At 42.8% G+C, this 21,554-nt stretch overlaps 1 protein-coding gene across 2 annotated transcripts in view; it reads right to left on the bottom strand.

Annotated features, from left to right (window-relative positions):
• Nucleotides 1–293: 293 nt before the first annotated feature.
• rps6ka5 (ribosomal protein S6 kinase, polypeptide 5) overlaps nucleotides 294–21,554 on the bottom strand; it is a 72,644-nt gene continuing 51,383 nt past the window's right edge. For both annotated transcript variants that reach the window (XM_063184591.1, XM_063184590.1), the window contains exons 15-17: nucleotides 13,750–13,909; nucleotides 10,904–11,067; nucleotides 294–7,534 (exon numbers count right to left, since the gene is read on the bottom strand). In XM_063184591.1, the coding sequence (XP_063040661.1) occupies nucleotides 7,187–7,534; nucleotides 10,904–11,067; nucleotides 13,750–13,909 (672 nt within the window). In that variant the 3' untranslated portion in view covers nucleotides 294–7,186. The remainder of the gene's footprint in view (nucleotides 7,535–10,903; nucleotides 11,068–13,749; nucleotides 13,910–21,554) is intronic.

The following is a 21,554-nucleotide window of genomic DNA, read 5'->3' as shown; positions in this document are numbered from 1 at the left end:
AAGTTGTATATTCCTAGACATGTTATTCTCTATGCTTTTTCATGTTGTTAATTTTCCTTTCGCCATAGTTATTCAGCCTATCCCTGCCCAGTGCCCACTTTAACGGGCACCGCCGCCTGCCCCAACCCCGTCAAATGTAGGCATACCGAGACACACCAAGCAGATTCTATACCAACTTTCCTCGACGCTCACCAATACCCAACTGTCAGGTTGATGTGGAGTCGCATATACTCATTTGCACGCACGCACGCACGCACACACACACTTTTTTTCCTGACACATAATTACAAGACTTGATGTTACCTTATAAATTTTATTTAAATTGTGACAATACATTAGCATTAGAACATTTTCCAAGATAAAAACCTTTTTTTAAACTTTGAAAGCCCTTATTTTTTATTCCTATGAGCATCTTGAACACACATATTAATTCACATCCAAGCAAAACAGAAACAAACAAAAACAAAAACAAAAATGCAAACACAATCCGTAACCAAAAAACAATTCACAAAACTCATTAACAAAGAGTGCTTCATTGTACTCGTCCTTGAGAGGAGAAAGATCTTGCTTACTTATGTGCAGCAGTCACACACACACACACACACACACACACACACACACACACACACACACACACACACACACACACACACACACACACACACACACACACACACACACACACACACACACACACACACACACACACACACACACACAAATAAAACCTCTGTGTTGATAACATTAATGATCCCTCTTATTTTTTTTAACATGAAAGAAACATTTACAAAATGAAAAAAAAAGACTTGAAGGATATTACAAACCATCCTATGACTTAAAACGCACATCATATTGTGCAGCATCAATAAACTAACACACAAGCAGACATAACTCTGTCGTTTTCCAAATACCGATATGTTTTATGTACAATTTAAACCTCTAGCCCAGCTAGATGAGATTGAGAACATCAACAAAAAACAAACAACAATTCAGTAATGATAATAATAAAATAGGTTCACATGAAAGCTATTTTCCTCTTTTTTTCTCATTTAAATGCATATGCATCAGGGTTGCTAATGCCGCACAGTGGGTGTAGTGGAGGAGAGCAGGCTGAGAGGGAAAACTGCTGCCTGCTCAAAAATGAGTTAATACTGCCCCCTGGTGGTTCGTTTGCTGAAATGCTTCACATGCAGCTTTCAAGGGCTCCCCACTCGCCCATGCATCCATATAATAGACCCCAACCTTTTTTTTTTGCTTTGTGAACCACACTTTGACCTGGTGAGCTGAGATCACGATATCAGAAATCATTGTGAATAATCTGCATCATATCACAACCAGCAACCTTTCCAGAAGGCATTCCAACTTGAACGAGTGGCAACAGATAGAAATACTACGACTGAAAGGTCTCCTTGTCCTTTGAAGTAGAATGCCAATGCATCTCAGTGATCAAGCTCAACCTTGTTTTTTCTCCTTTTTTGCTTTGACAACCACAATTTGAGATACCAAGCCAGTTGTGATACCATTATACACAATCATCCGATTCATGACCCTTTTGAGAACATACAGTACAGTATGGCAACCCAAAGTTGGGTAAAGACAACCCAACCCATAAAAAAGTTTCAGAAACAATACAGTCAAAGGCCTTCTCTTATTCTCTACCTGGACTTTCAATGCATCTAAATTGCATTTGATGACAGTAACAAATAACGACCTAATCCATCATGCCACCGATGTGTACTACTCTATGGTCATGCACTTCACAGCAGACACGCACACACTTCTCTCACCACCTGCTGAGCACGCAGATGACCACAAACCGCCTTTGGCTTTTTACCACGGGGGCTTCACAGTGGTGGGAAAAATACAACCGGTAAACAAAGTCAAAACAAGGTTAAGGGAGGTGTGTGTGTGTGTGTGTGTGTGTGTGTGTGTGTGTGTGTGTGTGTGTGTGTGTGTGTGTGTGTGTGTGTGATGGCTATTGGTGTATACAGGGGGCAGCATGCTTGGAGCGCAAGTCAAGTGTAAGTAAAGATTAAAGCTGTGTGCATCGCCTAGTTCCATGCGAGGTTCAGTGGGTTCCATTTTCCTTTTGTTTATTGGAGTTATTTGCTTGTGTCGTGCCCTCAAGTGCACCCAGTCGTGGGCTCCAAACATGCTTGCTTGCCGGGTCACACTCCCCCCCGCCTCCTCCCCCAACAGACTCCAGACAGGCTTCTGCTGCGCACACACATCGGAAAGCACCCAGCTGTAGTAGCACAACACAAACACACAAGTAAGCAGACATAAATATATGCACTGCATAAAACAAGAGCTGTCTTTAAAAAACAAAAAACACACACACACAACTGTTTGAGAGGACAAGCTGAGCAGTGCTCCTCGCTGTAAACCATCGACTGATCACTGATGTGACCCGAGAAGCCTCCAGTGAGCAGCCAACCAAAATACCCCAGGCATCAAATAGGTTTCATTATTAATGGCAAGAAGTCTGAAAAGATATCAGACTCACTTAATCAATACCCGAGTTTCGCACACTCCCCATGAGCCACAATGTCTTCATATGGAGACTCTAGAGCAGGGGTGGTTGAGGGGCCGCTTCAAATGTTAAAGTCCTCCAAGGGCCATACTATGAACACAAACCAGGATTTCCCTCTGCACTTTAGGTCTACATATTGAAGGTGGGCACCTTTTCAAGAAACCCAACCTTCACTAGGTGCCCTGAAAATATAACTGAATTGTATTATTAATGTAATTTCCAAGATCTCTTTGTCATAATCCATTTGAAACTGTATAACGTTAAAAGTATGTTGGGGGCTGGTTAAGACAGCCTCAAGGCCTGTAAAAGGCCCTCGAGACATAGGCTCCCCACCCCGCTCTAAAGAATGGGGAGACCTACGGCCTTTGAAGCACATCATCATCTGTACAGTCCAGAGCTTTGGGAGGAGGAAAATGCTGACTAGCCAAAGACTAGCCAAAATCAACACTGACTTTCTGACAAAGATGATATGGCCAATAAGGGCAAAAAATGACTTCCATAAGTCACTTATTTACACTGACCAGGGGTGCATATCAGAAGTCTGGATGAAGAAAGACACCACCACATGACAGAGACCCACACACACACCTACACTACACACATGAAATGATTTGCGGAACACCCAAGCAGACAAGGCAGAATAACAAGCCTAGTTCTAGGAAAAGGGTCAGTTGCATAATTCTAGACAAAAAAAAATACAAACATCATCACGGATGACTGAAGAGCCTGGGGGCTCGTCGCCTTCCTGTGCTCGGCTCGGCTAGAGGAAGTTAAGGGCACTGCATCGGAGCAAGGTAACCCACGGTCAGGCCAAAACTGTGGCGCTGCTTTGATGTCGGCCTTGTAAACAAAAAGGGCACACGGTTACGCATGATGTGATGGCCAGGGATAAGGACACACTAGACGCATGTTAATGAGTGGAAATATTCCCCAACTATGTTCGGTCTTGTTTTTCTAACCTTGTTTTTTTGAGTGGAGCGCGCACTCTGTCACACACACACACACAGTGACAAAAATTCTGCACGCACGCACGCACGCACACACACACACACAAGAGCAATAAACAAAAGCTTGGCTTTCCCTGGAGGGAAGGATCAGTGTAGGACACACTGGCCCTCTCCAGCTCTCATCCAACTCTCACTCTCTCTCTCTCTCTGTTCTATTCTTACCCTCGCAGAGGAGGAGAGGAGAGGAGGGAGAGAGAGAGAGATGGAGCAGTGCAAGTGACTCCGGGTGGGTGGGCAGCCAGTGTGAGCCAGAGAAAGAGAGCCCAGATAACAATGGAAAAGCGCCCACCATGCATTTCTGTGCATCACAAGACAAGCAGGCAAGCCTGAGAGAAACTCACGAAGCAGAGACACAAAGTGGAAGCTATTTCCACTGGCGATTTCTGATCACGCATGCCACACAGTGAGCACACAATGTTATCTAACCTTTCGATTTAAGCCCATCAATCAGGAGCACAGATAAAGGGGTGAGCTGTCCTGGGCCCATGGAAAAGGGGTCACAGAATACGGTCGTCATTATTGTATCTATTGGGTGGCGGGGCCCCCTCAGATGACTTTGTCCTGGCCCGCCCAAAAGCTGCCAGTGGCCCTGATCCCCATTAAACATGAACAGGGGAGCAGCCATGACAAAGCGTGTGGCGATGATCGTACCGTATTCAGAGGACCTTAGTCAAGCGCCTTCCACCAGTCACCAGTCCGTGTGACCCCAGCTGATGCCAGTTCAACTCCTTAACTGCTAGACACAAGAAAGCTCCCGCTTACTGTTCACATTTGCAGTGTCTGCAAGTAAACAGTGTGCGGAAGCTTTCTTATCTCCAACGTTGGTAACCCGGGTGTTCCACTCCTACGCACCTGGCCAAAGGAGGTGTGCAAGAATTCTACAAAACAGAACTCCTTAACTGCTACCATAAACAGCCCTTGACAAATTTCAGATTGAAACACATTGCTGCTAACTGCACCTGGCTACAGGCTGCTGACCTGATGAAGTGGCACAGTGCCACACAGAACCACTACCAGACCAGTTCCAATATGCACGTGATGGGCAAAGCTGGCCAGTCCTACAGGTGCAGTACTACACATCAGCTGAACCAGTGCTCTCATGCCGTTTTCAGGCTGACCAGAGCGGTGCCCGTGCCCGCACCCACACCAGATATGTTCGGCACTAAAGTGCTTACTTGTGAACCACCCACGTTCATACAGGGCTCTGAACTTTTGCACATGTGACGTGTCACCTGGATGAACCTGCTGACCCACATCGTTGTCACGGTTTGCAGAGAAAAAACAAGTATTTTTCCGAACGCTAAGATCTGTGGCGTGAACACGCCGGCTGGTTCGCGATTAGGTGCGGGAAGGGGCACCGGCACGTTTCTCAGTTGGTCTGAATGCGCCATCAGTCAATATGCAGTAAAAGGCTACCTCACTCCTCTCCCAACAGTGTCTAGGTGAGGGAGTTTGAAGTTCCATGGAAGAGAGGGTTTTCTGGATCATATAACTCCATTGGGGGAAGGGGCTGCATCTACCATTACTATTACATTACCATTTACATGCATCCATAATATCCCATAAAGCAACCAACAACTACCGCCACCACCATCACCACCACAGAAATATGGGCCAAGGACGTACATTCCCGTTATGTAAAAAGGGTTGTTGCTGCTGCTTCTAGCGGCAATTCTGTAATGTCAACAGGCATACAGTACATCACATGTCAAATTCATTTCTTTTAACATTTTCACTCTAGACAGATCTTTGTGATTGCAATTCTGATGTGAAATTCAAGGGCATAGATTGCATTCTGCATAGAAGAAATCAACTCGAAAAAAAAAAAAAAAAGAAGCCTCAAAAGGGCCACATAATTTCACTATGGCTGACATCACTAGAACATTGACATTATAAAATAACGACTTACTCGCATACGTTTTCTAAAACATTAAAATCCCTACGCTGAAATAGGTTTTCTTTCTCTTTTTTTGTCGAAAAGTTGTAACTTACTGATGTGTCTGAACAGGTAGTCTACATTATAAATATTATGGCACACATAGAGCACGATCTAAAACATTATTCTTATTTAAAAAAAAAAGAAAAAAAGAAAAGAGATCTCTCACGATGAGCAGATATGCCAAGTATAACTACAGGAATAAGTTAACACAGTACTTATGATGTAACAAAAAAACTTTCCATATACAAATCATTAAATAAATACTCTGCTGTTTTGCTCTCTGTATATGGTTTTCTTGGACAGCCACAGTGCAAACGAGCACAAGAGACATCAATCTGCTTCTCTTTACGTTTCTTGTTTTGTCATCTCCAAACGGACATATTTTCCCCTTCGATCTGCTGACCTTGTGTTTGTGTAGGTGTATGTTGTAGAAATCTACACACCTCGTTTCATGCAGTCTGGCATTTGATGTGAACAACAGCGCTTTGATGACAGACACCCTGTAATTTGCCAAGTACGTTGACAATTCTTTTAAAAAATGTGCCACTGAGCGAAGACACAAGTACACATACACATGTACTGTACGTAACCACAAACACATTCCCTGATAGGCCATGCTTGCAGTGATTTGGCCTGTTCTGATTCGCCCTTACTATGTCCACCGCTGGGCTGAATGGCTACTGCGGCAGTGCGCTGGCTGGCCTGACGCTAGGCGGCCTGGCGCTAGCCTACAACTCTAGACGTACCGTAGCATTGCCCATTTAGCCTGGCAACACACTACTGAAGTTCAATAAGCATATTGCCAATCTCGATTAAAATGGTGACAGATATGACCGTGCAATGATGTACACTTATGGTAGGTACCAGGTTTGTTGCCCTGATCGGTTGAAGTAGCGCCATCCTATTGCGTGCAGAGGCAATTTGAAAGACCTTGAATTGGACATGAATTGGCCTATCCCGCCTTGTTGGCCAAATGATGTGCTGCATAACGCCATGTAAGCATGGATGTGTGGGCATGTTCATAGTACCTGGATGTCTCAGCTTTGCTGCTTTGGGAAAAAAACTCCACTGCTTGCAGGACGGACGTACTGGGAACACACACTCTGATTGGGCTTGTCTCTCTTGATTGACAACATAATGATCTGAAACCAGAAAATAAACTTCAGAGTTACTGACGTTGTCACCACCTTTGCTCAACCCTCTGAGTGGCCAACGATCAGATATGATGTTTCTACATGAGGGAACCAGTCTGTGGACAAGGGCGCCAGGCCCACTTTGGTACCTGGTAGATACACCCTGCTGCTCACATCCATTCAGGCCCAGCAGTGGAACGCGAGCCTATTGCTAAAGATGAACGAAGCATTGGTGACTCCCAGCTTCTGGCATGCATGTACTGTAGTAGGCTTACTCAGTGTTTTGCTATTGTTTATTTTTGGTTTTGCATTTCTGTGATATTTTTTTTTGGGTTTTTGTTTCCTTTTTTTCTTGTCTTTTTTTTGCAGGGAGGTGTGTGCATGTTCATGCATGCTGGCGAACAGCGATAGAGCATGCAGACAGTAGAGGTTTCTACAAAAAAGGTGGGAGGGGCCTGTGTGTGCTCCGGGACACGCCCCCTCTTCCTGTCTCAAGAGGAAAGGGGGGGAAGGGACAATAGAAGCCCTGCTGCTTTAGAGTTGGCTGAACCCACGATGGAAGACCAAAAAGAGCTCAAAGAGGCGGTGAGTGTGGCTGAGTTCCAGAAGCTTCCTCTCCGTGTCCCTCTCCTTCCTCATCTTCTTCTTCCTCCTCCTCCACCTCGGCCTCCCTCTCTGCCTTCTCCTCCTCCCAGAGCGTGCTGGTGGAGGGCCGAGGGTTAGCCTCACCGGGGCCAGGCTGGCCGTCCCCCGAGTTCTTGTCCTGAGACTGGGAGGAGGAGGAGGAGGAGTGGGTGCTCTCGCTGGAGCTGCTGCGCGTGTCCGTGCTGGTGCTGGTCTTCTTCATCTTGCGCCGCTTGGCCAGGGGCGCCTTGTCCACCGTCTGCAGCCGGAAGCCCTGCCGCTTCACCTTGTTGAAGGCCTGAGAGAGGAAAAGCACAGCCAGAGAAGGTCAATTGGTTAGAGAGCTAGAATCTTTGGCACAGCACAGCACAGCCATCCAGCACGTAGTCGCAGTGGTGGTCTGAACGCTTGGAGTAGAACAGCATGTTGCAGACAGTTGCTGGTTTTTAGAACGTTGCAGCTCGTCTCGTCGCGAATCATTGGTCTGAACTGGCCTTCAGGCAAGTCAGTGATGTCACAATGCTCCAAAATTCTAAAATTCAAAAGCTTTTTAAAAAGTGGCAGTTGGTCAACTGCATCTGCAGGTTTTTGGAATGACATGCAATAGCCTATTGCAGGGGTGCCCAACCTTTTTTTAACCGAGATCTACTTTTGAAGTAGATGGTCTCCCGCGATCTACCACGTGAAATTTAAGGATGTCAGTATGAAAATTTAAGATCACCATTTTTAATCACCATTATTATGAACAAAATGTTTTTTAGGCTACTAAGACCGCATCTTTTCAGTGTGTTTTTAAAGTGTGTTGAATGTGTTTACAAAGGAATGCAGCACTGATAGTCCTATGCAGACATCATTTCAGTACTACACAAGTCCTATACAACTGAAATAATTTCAAAATGATCAACAGTAAGCATATAAATAAAGGAATTTATAGGCGTTGGCCTATATAAAATATGATGAAGCATTATCAAATGCCTTCAATGGTGGCTACAAATTAAAAATGGCTCAGAAATTCTTCACCATTTGTGATGGATAACTAGTTAAGTGCACTCTACCATGAGAGAGAGAGAGAGAGAGAGAGAGAGAGAGAGAGAGAGAGAGAGAGAGAAAGGGCTCATTGGATTGGTTAACACGCCTGTTCATAACAATAGAGTCCGACTGCGTCCTGGAGGACAGGGGGCGTGTATTTAGAGGGGCGTGTATTTACAGGGGCGTGTATTTAGGGCAGCCCTGATTGGTCCGATTCACGACGACGTCTGACGTCATTGACTGTCACGTGAAGAATGAAATATACCGGCGGTAGACGTTAACTTTAGCAGTTGGTGGCTAATGTTAGCTTAGCCTACTTAGTCAAACCGGGCTTTCTCCTCTCATTGCAACTTATAATGTTAGGTCTTACAATAGAGTTTTGGTACTGTTTTCTCTGCTCTTATCGGTATCCAGATACATTCAATACATTTAACTGCTCCTTTGGGAATTTCGCGGCATTTTTAAAAATGATGCTCTGAGGGCTCTTTATTGCTCTTTATTGTCTACATGGTAATGCTTAGCAGCGCATGTAACCCTGCTCTTAGGGCACCTTTTCTGCAGGTTCAGGGCATATTTGATGCACACATGTACCGGTAATTCTGCTCTTAGAGCACATTACAGAGCGACCATGTAACAAACACTCTGTTCTGAGAGCAGCTTCGCAGCACATAGATAGCGTTTTGTTTCCTTGGAAACGGACGCGGTTTATGTGGTACGCATACGCTATTTGACTCGGTTTTGCACTATTATGGATGTATTTCTAATCTTGACATGTTAATGGTCAATCTATGCGAATTTCATAATGTGTTTTTATGTATGGGAGTAAATGTGTTTACATCCCGTCTGGGATTTGTTAAACTAGCTGGCCCGCTAGTTAGCTAGCAAGTGCTAGGTCTCTACACTACATCATGTGTCAAAAGTGGAAAGATTTGCCGACACTCTAGGCTGTAGATATAAAACTGGTCTGTGAATGTTTTGTTTTGACAAATTGCTGATATTAAACATCCAAATCCTGGTGTTTCTTTGTTTATGCTTGGGCCATTGAGACAGATCGATTCTAATATCTATTACTTACTTGCTAGCTAACTAGCGGACTAGCTAACAAATCCCAGACGGGCGTACTGTTAACACATTTTACTCCCATGTTACATGAAAACGCATTTTGAAACTCGCACAGATTGTCCATTAGAATGTCAAGATTAGAAATGCATCCATAATAATGCAAAACCGAGTCAAATGACATACATTTATCGCTTCGTCAGTCTGTCTGGCTGGCTTCATCTCCGTTCCGTTTCCAAGGAAACAAAACGCTATCTTTAGAAAAGTAACCCCGCACTTAAAGTAGGCTACCTTCGGATTGGTAGATGCTAGGGGGATACCGTTTTCAGTTTTGGAGAGCTGAGGTTCTCAACTTTTAAACAAGAAGATGGTGTGTCTTTAGGTCTAATTAAAAAAATATTAGGCCTATGTGTCAGATCGAAAAAATGAAGTTTTGAATGGGTTTCAATGGCTCCAAGTCAGGGGTAGTCCACCAGCGGTCGTCGTGAATCGGACCAATCAGGGCTGCCATAAATACACGCCCCTCTAAATACACGCCCCTCTAAATACACGCCCCCTGTCCTCCAGGACGCAGCCGGACCCTTCTCGTTCAGAGACTTCTCTATGAAGGTTTTTTTTTTTTTAGCTCTCATGGGACAGTAGCACAGCAAAGGCTTTCTACTGTGAGTTTGGCCAATCGTTTTTTCCACAATTTCTGCGAGAAACAGGACGAATTGAAGTGAATTCCATAGGCCTGCATGTCAACTACTAACATTTCCCTTACACGCGGCACCCGATGTAAACGCGGTTAGCGACGATCATGCGTTTAGCGATTTGGACGAAGTTCCTCACATCTCGCCGCGCACATAACGCGCCGTTGCTCACATGTTCTGTTACTCACCCGATGCTATGTTTGCACACATGAACCATCTTCAATACCCTCACGGTCACTTCTCATCTAACCAATTCAGTAGCCTACCAGCAGCTTCCTATACTTTTGAAAGCCAGTATTTTCCCCGTCACATTACACGTCTCGCGATCGACTGCCACTCCACTCGAGATCTGGTAGCCCGCGATCGACTGGTTGGGCACCCTTGGCCTATTGTAAGCAGTTTGCCTTACTTAGGAGCTGTTTCCACGTAGCCTCCTATTTTTTAAAGCTGGCAATTTTTTTCTCCTGTTTAGGTGTTAACGCAACATGTGGATAAAAATAAATAGTCAATTGAAACAAATAAGTTTTAGCCCCCTAAATAGGATATTTTTAAAGCCTGCTTTTTTATATCTGGATTTTAAAAATCTGCTACGTGGAAATGGAAGGCCAAAACCAATGTAACCAGGAGAAAAAATATCCACATTTAAAAATATCCTGCTACGTGGAAACAGCTCCTTATTCTAACGGGGAAGATCTGATGGTTAAAAATGATGGCTGTACAAAATTAGCTGTAAAATTGAAAGCTAGAGCTACAGTTACTCAATGTGGGTTTAGGTTTAGTTGTTGCTGTTAGAAAATATTAAACGGACAAACAAAATGAATAATAACCATTTTTTTTGCAGCAGCAGCACGAACAACGACAACAATAATTTATTGCTACAAGCTTACACTGAAGGTGGCTTTGACGCAGGTGTGCACGGTGGCGGTGGAGGAGCCCAGGATGTCGGGCGTCATGAGGGGGTTGGAGGAGAGCTGGCTGTCGTCCTGCAGCCAGGCATTGTACCGCAGACCACACATCTTTATCCGCTTGTTTGGGTCTACCGTCAAAAGCTCTGCAAACACACACACAGATAAAAAAAGTTAATGTGTGAAAGACAGACAGACAGACAGACAGCCATTTTAAAAACATCAGAAGCTCTGCAAAACAAACACGCACAGATTAAAACATTTGTTGTGTGAAAGAAAGGCAGACAGACTGACAGACAGATATTTAATGTCCACCAACCTAATGTTTAACAATAGCAGTTTCTTGAAAAACTTGTTCTTTGCAGCAACAGTGAAGCTCTTCCACTTCAACTATTCATGCTTAATGACGCAACAAAACAGCCCTTTCATTTACGAGACACCTGGCAATGACTTAAGCCTCCCGTTTTGAGAGTTTGACGTTTCCCACCAATGTCTCAAAGTCTACAGTGCTTCATCTGCCATTGGTGCTAGCCTTTTCTACTATGATACCTCATCAGCAGTCCGCTAACCAGGGCTCCGAACCGGTTCAAGGAACGAAAACGAAAACCGAAAACGAACGAAATTTTATGGAATTTTACAAGGAACGGAAACAGAAACGAAAACGAAATGGTCTTCAAGTGTTCCGGAACAAAAACGTTATTCTGAAATCCACAAACCGGTTAATAACGTTTTTTTTTCGTTCTCTATATTTCATACAAGTGCACGATTTTGTTTGAGGAGTAACCATGGCGACGAGCAGTCTTTTAGTTCGGCTACTGGCGTGTATGAGGGGAAACATGCATACAGCAACAGCATTTTGCTTCACCTGAGCTCTTGCCGCCGATTGATAAAATATTGAGGAGCATTGGCCAATCAGAGTGCGACTGTGCATTGTATGGAGAAACTTCCTGGGTAAATTTTAGGATGTGCTTCTCCTCAGAGATTTTGATAGGAAGCTAGAACTAAACTGTCTCTGTTCTCCTGGCTTTCTCGTAGTGATTGGAAGTTGGCTCTAATAAACCCGCCCTAAAGTTGTTGACCACCAATATCAAATAAGTTTTTGTAAGAGAAATGACACTTTACCTGCGCTGTTCTTCAGTCTCATTCACGGACAGTAGGCCTACAGAGTTTTATATTGACACCATGGAGAGCAAAGGAGAACATGTCTTGAGATCGGTGTTGGGATTCCTACAGGGACAGAGTATTTGGACCATACAGTCTATGATTCGCAAAGGAATTGGATAGGCGATTTGATGAACCTAATTCGCAGAGTGCTCTCGAGAGGCAACTGGTGGGTAAGTCATGTTTAGCTTACTACTTGTAATGGCACCGCCGAGTGCGTCGATGTTCAATGCGGTTATGGCAAATTATGTTGTCATAAAGTTACTGAAGTGCTTTTGTTGTGCGCAGCGTATCCCACTGTCGGTTGTAGAGAAGAGAGGTGAGAGCTGGTGTTTTATGTGCTGTAATCAAGGACGTCTTATTTATCTGTTGTTGTGGTCAATGCGGGATAAAGTCATTCGTGGCAGATGGACAGACGCTAGCTGACGTTAGCTGGCCCGCTCAATGTTTCGATGGTTTCCCCAGTATTGCGCAATATTTCCTGGCTGTCATCACGCGTGTGACAACAAGCAGGGATAGAGAAAGACAGCGCATTTGTTGTTGTTTAAGTTATTATTCTCTTCTGTCGTGCAGAGGGCTGGGCTGATGGGATGGACTACGTGGAAACTCTTACTTTTTTGTGACGCTTGTCTGTTAGGCTACAAAAGGTCTCCGGTTTTGTGGTGATGGACTTGCACTGGAATGGTTGGTAGCCGATATCTGAGAGCATATCCGAGGTTTCAGACTATGCAACCTGTCCCTTCTCTAGAACTAGTGACCCCTTGCATCGTGCACATCTCAAAACAGTTTGGGATTTTTTTGTGGAGCAAACTGTGTCCCTTTTACTTACACGTTTCACTTGCTGCAAACCTCATCATGGCCTCTTATTATGCTGACGTTTACCTGCGCTATTCCAGAGATTTTTTTAGGAACTCTCTCTGGCTATTTTTTTAAACTCTCTCTGGCTATTCTGTATTGTGCCTCCCTAATCAACATCCACCCACCGCTACTGGGCTGGCATAGGCTACTTTTGATAAGAATTATAGGCATCTGGTTAGACTATGCCAGGAAGCCCATCTGAGTGTTTTTGGGTGTGTTATTATTTTTGTGAATAGCTGTGTAAATCAAGGGGAAATAATGAGTACGTCTATTCTAAGATAAAGTCCACGAAAATAGACTTAATATGGCCGTTAAACACTGCAGGAACGTTAAGAACGAACGTTATTTTTCGTTCCGAACCCGGTTCAGGAAAACGCTATTTTTTGTGGGGGAACGATTGCAGGAACGAAAACGTTAAACTGAAACTTGCCTGAACCGTTCGGAACGGAACGTTTGAAAAATAATTTCGTTTTCAAGCCCTGCCGCTAACACAGCGTTTCCCAACCCAGCCATATACACCCCCTCATTCATGCTCTACATCTCTTCCTCTGTTCCAATGTGACAATGCTCCATACATTTGTTATTACATTTTCCCATGTACCCCCTGCAGTGTGTTGGCGTACCCCTGGTGGTACACGTACCCATGGTTGGGAAACGCTGCACTAACACACACTCGCACCAACATACAAGAACACTACGCGAGCCTCATCAGAGCTACTTTGAGATGCACTTTGTGCTTTTGAGAGCTACATTAGAAGGTGCTTAAACAATAGAGTAGTGTCAGGGAGTCAGGGTCCTCCTCCTCTTACCCTGGATGAGGTCCTTAGCCTGCAGAGAGACACTCTTCCAGGCCTCCCCTTCAAACGAGAAGTCCCCCTTCTTGATCTTCCTCATGATCTCCTCGGCACTGGTGTGGGTCAGACTCTTCCCCTGACACTGGAAGGGCACTTGGCCAGACAGCATGGTGTACTGCAGGAAAACACAAAACACGGAGCGAGGGAGGAAGGGAGGAAGGAAGAAAGGATAGACAGAAAGACACAGCAAGTAAGAAAGAAAGAAAGGAAGACACAGCAAGAAAGAAAGAGAGAAGAAAGAAAGAAAGAAAGAAAGAAAGAAAGAAAGAAAGAAAGAAAGAAAGAAAGAAAGAAAGAAAGAAAGAAAGAAAGAAAGAAAGAAAGAAAATCAAACAAACAAAGAAACAAACAAGGAAACAAACAAAGAAACAAAGAAACAGAAGGCATGAAGGAAGTCATGTTAATTATTTAAAAGTTTTATCATGAGTATTCAAAAGCTCAGTTAATGCCATAGTTTTTTTCTTGGGAATTTCCTCTAGACACTAAGTAGGTCTTGTTTCAGAGAAGTCATAAATTATTAGTTAGACAAATCACACACATTGCATGTCCTAGCGTACACAGGCAGCGGTTCTGACCCATTAACCTATGGACGTCATGGACGACACCATTATCATCATCATCATCATCATGGACATGTATTAACAGACACAGTGCTTCTGAATAGTCATACTGCAAACGTACCACTCCCTTCTCTTAACACTTCAGCACCTCTTCATTGAGAAGGAGCAATGTACTGTGACTGATCGGATCACGCCAAACATGAAATGGGTATTTCAAAAAAAAACCCAGAATGAGCTACCTAAATAACACCAGCAGATCTGGTCTGGTAGAAGATCTGGTAGAAGATTGTCCACCCAAATCTGGCAGTAACAACAATATTGGCCAATATTTTGGTATAAGTCACTGGATCTGATAAGACTATAACCATGCCATGACACAACAAATGTAACAGTATACAAAATTCAATGATATCCAAGTGCTTTGACAGAATCTTTCCAGTCTTTTTGTAACATAACAACAAACCAGAGTGTCTCTGCCCCCCTTGTGCCTTTTTGCCCAATATTTCTTTCCACTAAATCGCGTTCATGACTTAGTGAGATGATGTGATTTCAGCCTTGAGTGAGCCATTGCTCACAGTGGACATTGCTCCATGAGCTGAGAGTGTGTTTGCCAGCGCCGACTTGCTCTGCTGACTCCAGTCGCATATGATGCATTGGGATGGGAAACACCACCACTGTGTATGGGATGTCCAAATACAAGTAAGGACATGTGGATCACACAGAAATGTTTTGCTTGTTTTTTAATCTTTCATTTTGCACTAACACAGTAGCAGGACTTACATTTCTTACACATTTTCAGTTGGCATTTTTACTTGAGAGACATGAACCAGGAAAGCGAGTTTCAGGAAGGTTTCAGGAAAGCCAGTTTAGAGCGGTGGTTCTTCCTTTTCTTCTTTAAAGTCCACCTTACCTATGTCCAAGACTTGATTTGATTTAAGTGATTCACTACAATTGGGTTTAACCTGACCAATTTTTTAATGTTCACAAGTATACTTTTGGTCACAACCTCAACACTTCTAAATACAAGGAGACTAAGAGGTGTGATTATCCACAAAGCATACAGGATACATTTACCCTGCAGAATTCCATATCTGATACACAGAGATGGAGATAGCAACGCCACTGTGTGTAATGGGACTTCCGAATAGAGCTAAACTCTTTGGGCAAGGGCATTGAGGCGATTATTCACACAGGATACATCTAATATTCTCGTCCACCGGTGACCTGTACTCTACTTTCCTGAGGAAAAATACAAATAAATCACATCAAATAACAAGGATGTGCGTGATGACGCAACACATGTACTATAATAATGACAATGCGTGCGTAAGTGACTAAAAAGTGAGTGAGAGAGAATGAAAGTGCTGAATGAAATGCTTTATGTGTAGATTGATGTAGATAGAAAGAAAGAATAGAAATAAAGAATAGTAAGAGAGAGAGAGAGAGAGAGAGAGAGAGAGAGAGAGAGAGAGAGGGAGAGTTCTGTCTCAGGAGAGGAGTGCTTTAACTGCTGCCTCAGCAATCTGGCCAGAGTGACAGTGGTCATGGCTTGTCAAACAGGAAGCTCTGTCTCTCTCTCTCCTCCCTTTTTGACTCACTCTCTCCTACATCTCCTACATCTGTGTGTCTGTACTCTACTTAACCCTGTGCTATTGTTCTTTAAAAAAAAAAAAACCCTACACAACATCTGCAGTTGTTGTTCTGTATATTTCCTGTGCACTTTGTATCTGCTAGTGATGTTGGCTATGATTATGTCCTCGATTGTAAGTCGCTTTGGTTAAAAAGCGTCTACCAAATGCAATGCAATGTAATTAGTCAGGTACAGAGCTATGAGAGCTATGCGTTCGTTCAATTTTCATGGGGATTTGTAAAACTTTATATTTTTGGAATCCTTAGACCCTAAAGAGTCAGAAAAGCAATGTTTTACAATTTTCAAAAGTCATCAATGCAGTAATTTTGGGTCTTGAAAAGTGGATACTATTACACTAAAAACGCCTAGGTTAATTTGCTAATATCTTGATAAATTGAAAATAAAAATAAGTGTGAGGTAAATATTTGTATTGGAAAAGTTGTTATACTAAATTCTTAGATAGTTCAAAGGGCCCTTTACACAGATTTACCACATAATTTAGTTCAGGCCCCCATTTTCACACACTTTTCATTAAAAATTACTGTTTTTCTCAAGCAAGAAAATACTAGTAGATTGGGTAAAACAAATAAAACTTCTATGCCTCACCACACCATTTTCCCAGTTAATTACTTACATTACAATGCAGGATTTTTATTACAAGTTTTCTTAAATGTTATGTTTCAATATCTTAACAAAGTGTAATGTACTTAAATATAAGCTAATTTACATACACACCCAAATTTGATGTTGACAAAGGCCTATTGGATGAAGCAGAGACTACACTTTTTTCATACACTCAGGGTGTTTGGAGAGGATAACGTTACTTTTTTTAACCATGCTGTTGTTGAGAGTTTACTACACTTTACAATCCAGTGGTAAGCACAGACATTTTGGGGGGCAGGTGCTCAACGAGGAGGCGGGGGGCATATGGAACTTCCAGCTTCCTTACTTGGTTATAGAGCAGGGGTGGGGAGCCGTTTTCATTCGAGACCCACAAAAAAATTCATAAAGTCCTCCAAGGTCCGCACTATGAACACAAATCAGGAATAACCCCTGCACTTTAGGCCTATATTGAAGGTGGCCACCTTCACAACAGACCCACCTTTCCTAGGTCCCCTGAAAATATAACCTAATTGTATTGTAAATTTACAAAACATATATCATATTCCATGTGAAATGGCATGAGATTAAAATTACATTGGGGGCCGGATAAGAAGGCCGCAAGGACAACCCTAGAGACAAAAGTTCCCCACCATTGTATTGTATATATACTGTATTATATATATGATGATGACTACTGCAACTCACTCATGACAGGTCTACCTGCTTGTGCGCTAAAGCCTCTGCAGATGATCCAGAATGCGGCGGCACGGTTGATATTCAATCAACCCAAAAGGACCCATGTTACTCCTCTATTTATTGAGTTGCACTGGTTACCGATCGCCGCCCGGATCAAGCACAAGGCATTGACCCTTGCCTACAAAACCATCACAGGAACGGCCCCAGCTTATCTGAAGGACCTACTAACGCCTTATGTTACTGGAAGAGAACTGCGCTCATCCAGCACAAGCCGCCTGGCTCTGCCATCCAGTCGCTCTAGGTACTCCCAGTCAAGATTGTTCTCAGTTGTGGTACCCAAGTGGTGGAACAGTCTCCCAGAGGCAGCAAGACTCTGTGTTTCTGTGCCAGACAGAAGGAAATGAAAATAATAATAATAATACGTTTGTTTTATACAGCGCACCCCTTTCAAAACACCCAAAGTTGCAAGGTATTGTGTAGGAATCTGTGCGTGTGTCAGCGTGTGAGTGTGTGTGTGCGTTAATGTGCTTGTGGAACTAGCAGCCATAAGCCTCCAGGAAAAGAGGTGTCTTCAGGTTTTGTTTAAACATGGCCAGTGAAGGGGCGCTCTAGTTGTGGTTGGGTAGATTGCTCTAAAGAATAGGAGCAGCTACACTGGTGTTACACTGGTGTACATGGGGTGAAGGAGGTCTGTGAGGTAATGGGGTGCCAGACCATGGTGGGACTTGACGGTTAGGAGGAGGACTTTATAGGTAATGCTTGACTTGATGGGGAGCCAGGGAAGCTGCTTGTGTATGGGGTGATGCACTGCCAGGGTCTAGTGCCTATCAGGATCCTGGCAGCAGAGTTCTGGACATTTGCAGTCTGTCTAAGGCCTTGTTGAGTAGACCAAGCAGAATGGCATTGCAGTAATCCAGACAGGAGGAGATGAAGGAATGAGTGAGAGTCTCTGTAACTGTCTTAGAAAATGAAGGCCTGAGTCTGGTAGACTGGACTGCATGAGTCTGCTTGCATTTGTCTCCCTTGGCTCAATTATCTACCTTTATTATATGGTGTGACGTCATCGGTCGAATGCTCCATTCATTTCAACGGGGCTCTCCAACGTTCGCACGTCTGTTATTTTTCGATAACGGACGGGTTGGTCTATAACAGACCGCTGTCAATGGCAACAAGACTTTTCACTGCTAAAGCGACTTTTCAACAAGACTCTAATCAGCTGCTGTGATAGACAACACCTGTTGTCCTGGCTACCTAGCTGTTGCCTAGCGGTGTTCCACAACGGCACTGTTTTGTTTTGCGCAGCAACAATCTTTTGACAACTATAATAGACTTAATAGACTTTGACAACTATAATAGACTTAAAGGGACAGTTTGGTCAATTTCAACATGCAGTTGTAATGCTCACACTACCCTGGACTTGTCAGTGCCTGAGATTTTTTCTTCTTCTTCTTCAGCCGTTTCCGAGATCCTGGTCATTGTAATGGGGGCAGCTCTTTGTTTACATTTCAAAAAAACATTTTTATTTATTCCCAAAAACATCCAAAAGGTTATAAAACATCAGCAGACAACTAGCAAACAGCAGTACCTTTTGGGAAAATATTTGGAGTTGGCCTATGTTTCATTTTTTAAAAATGTAAACAAACGCTGCCCCCATTAGAATTGCTCATATCTCGGAAAGGGCTGAGCCGAAAAATGTGGCATCACCAGGTACTGACAAGTCAAGGGTAGCGTGAGCAATACAACTGCATGTTGAAATTGACCAAACTGTCCCTTTAACATTAAATAGGCCTAAAGAAATGTCCCCGCCATGTGTGAATCATTTAAGTATATCCATATAATAAGCGGGTCCGCTCCGCGTCGGGGTCTAAAGATTCTCTCTGTCGTGCTGCTATTCCACGGTAGCGACCTTCTCGCCGAACGTTAACCCTTACTTATTTGGCTGCCCCTGCAGGTAACTCTTATAATATCCTCTTCAGCTGAGTTTCTCAAAAATACTTAAGTAGTACTTATGTACGAGGTACCCTTTAGACAATAGAAGGCATAGACATCAATTCAAGTTTATGCGATACCTTATCTTGTACATATGCTATGTGAGCATATGCTATGTGCTATGTGTATGCTACATATGCTACATAGGCTATGTGAGGAAAAGTAGTGGATGTAGGCCTATACATTTTTAGTGATGATGTGTAGTATATTCCTGATATACTGACAAGTGACCACCTGCTACATATCCACTTAGCCTACTGCAAATGGGCCTAATGACAGGCCAATTCACTCTTAGCTGAAAACACTCAACTGCATCATAACAATATTGCTAACAATGCAGGGAGCCAATTTAGACTTGGTCAGTAACATTTTGGTGGCAATAAGGTTATAACAGAGGTACTTTGTTAAGGTGTTGAAACTTAAGAACCACTTTGTACCACACAGTACCACCAAGCCAACAGGGTATGTGATGGCTATATTTTTTACATGGAATACAAATTTGCCAATGTAACGGGGGAAGAGGATAGGGCTACCATAGAAATATAATATTAAATAAATACAGAAAATCATCATAAAAGCACAAAACTGCACAATATACTAAATTCCCACACATAGGCCTAATAAAATGCTCCCCCTGAGGTGGGGTGGTGGAAGTTTGAAGTTGATGATGTAATCCTTTTGTAAGGCCGTTTTCTCAAAATGTGTTTTTTCTTCTGCTCTGATCGAATAATCTCCACTTCTATGCAACCTACCTGCACCCAACTTAAAGTGATACTGTCCCATTTTTGGAAATAAGCCTACTTTACACCTCCCCCTGAGTTAAATAATAGGGTTTTACCGTTCTCCTGTACTTTCAACCGTTTTCTGGGTATGGCAGTGCAAATTTTACCCCCATGCTAGCAGTTAACATTGAGTCCTATGAGACCAGTTAGCCACCAGCCAGTCTCATAGGACTCAATGTTAACTGCTAGCTTGGAGGTAAAATTTGCACTGCAATAACCAGAAAACGGTTGAAAGTACAGGAGAATGGTAAAACCCTATTATTTAACTCAAGGGAAAGTGTAATATGAGCTTATTTCCAAAAATGGGACAGTATCACTTTAACCCTGTGAAACCTGAACCATGAAAGCAATGAGAGAAAATTCTATTTTTTTGGAATTTGCTTCAATATTGGTCCCTTATAAGAAATGTAAAAAAAAAAAAATCAAAATTTTGTTAAGGTCACTGAGATATTTGATGCATCATATATGATGCATCAGGCTTTAAAGGGAATGAAAATTCCAATTTCATGCCCATTGAAAAACGACTTTTAATGCATTTGCATCTTTTTTTTAATTTAAAAAAGTTGTCAGACAATTTAATTTGAGGATTATCTTTAAATATTTAGTGAGATCCTGCCATTTTTTTAAGCCTATCCTTGTTTTAGCAGGACCATATTTTATATTTCCCACAGCCTGGTTGGGTATTTTTTTAAAATCTATGTAAAAACATAGCTGATCGAATGCTTAACAACCTATTTATGAGTGTAATATAGATCATCATTCATTTTTTATGTGTAATTTGAATATATGGTCCATTACTACAATTTGGACCATTTCCCTCCATTCACTTCAATGCATTTTTTTACGAGATCATAATTTCAACATTTTGCATTACATTTTCAAAATCGCAAGTAAAACGTGTTTCTTAAGGCAATATCTTTGTCTTGAAGTAAAACAACTTGTGTGTTTTGTTAAACGATCGTCGTGGTATGCTTTGTAAGTTTCCCTATGGAGCAAATGCATTGATGGCTGACTTCCTGCCAGGTGCTTATATGTTGCATCAGTTTTAGCACGATCTCTCTGCAACACGGTGTAAAAAATATAAACTCTTCCTTGATTAATTGCACAAAGCAAGTGTTCAAATTAAAGGATGTAGAGTGATATTTCGGAAATTTGTACACAAACCTTTTGCAATTTGTCGATATCTCAGCGTCGGTCAGGGAAACCGCTTCTACTCCAACTTGTTGTTGACCGCTGCTCTCTTTTGGCGGTTTCCGCGTACTGCAGGACGTTTGGAAATGACACGCAGGATGTTTTTGAGATGGATTTTTTTTTGTGTCAGCGTGGAGAGGGCTTTGAATTTGATGCATCATAGATGATGCATCCGGCGCGATAGGGTTAACAGGCCTTTTCCAATCAAGAGTGTGAATGTTTGCACGGAGGGATTTGTTGATATCTCATTCATGATTTGATTTAGCCTACTGGTAGGTATATGACATAGGCAAAGAATCGCCCGAAAAT

The sequence above is a fragment of the Engraulis encrasicolus genome, chromosome 19, assembly GCF_034702125.1.
Source record: "Engraulis encrasicolus isolate BLACKSEA-1 chromosome 19, IST_EnEncr_1.0, whole genome shotgun sequence".
In the NCBI taxonomy this organism is placed as follows: domain Eukaryota; kingdom Metazoa; phylum Chordata; class Actinopteri; order Clupeiformes; family Engraulidae; genus Engraulis; species Engraulis encrasicolus.
Note: the sequence above shows the minus strand (reverse complement) of the source record. Positions and strands in the feature narration are given on the sequence as shown.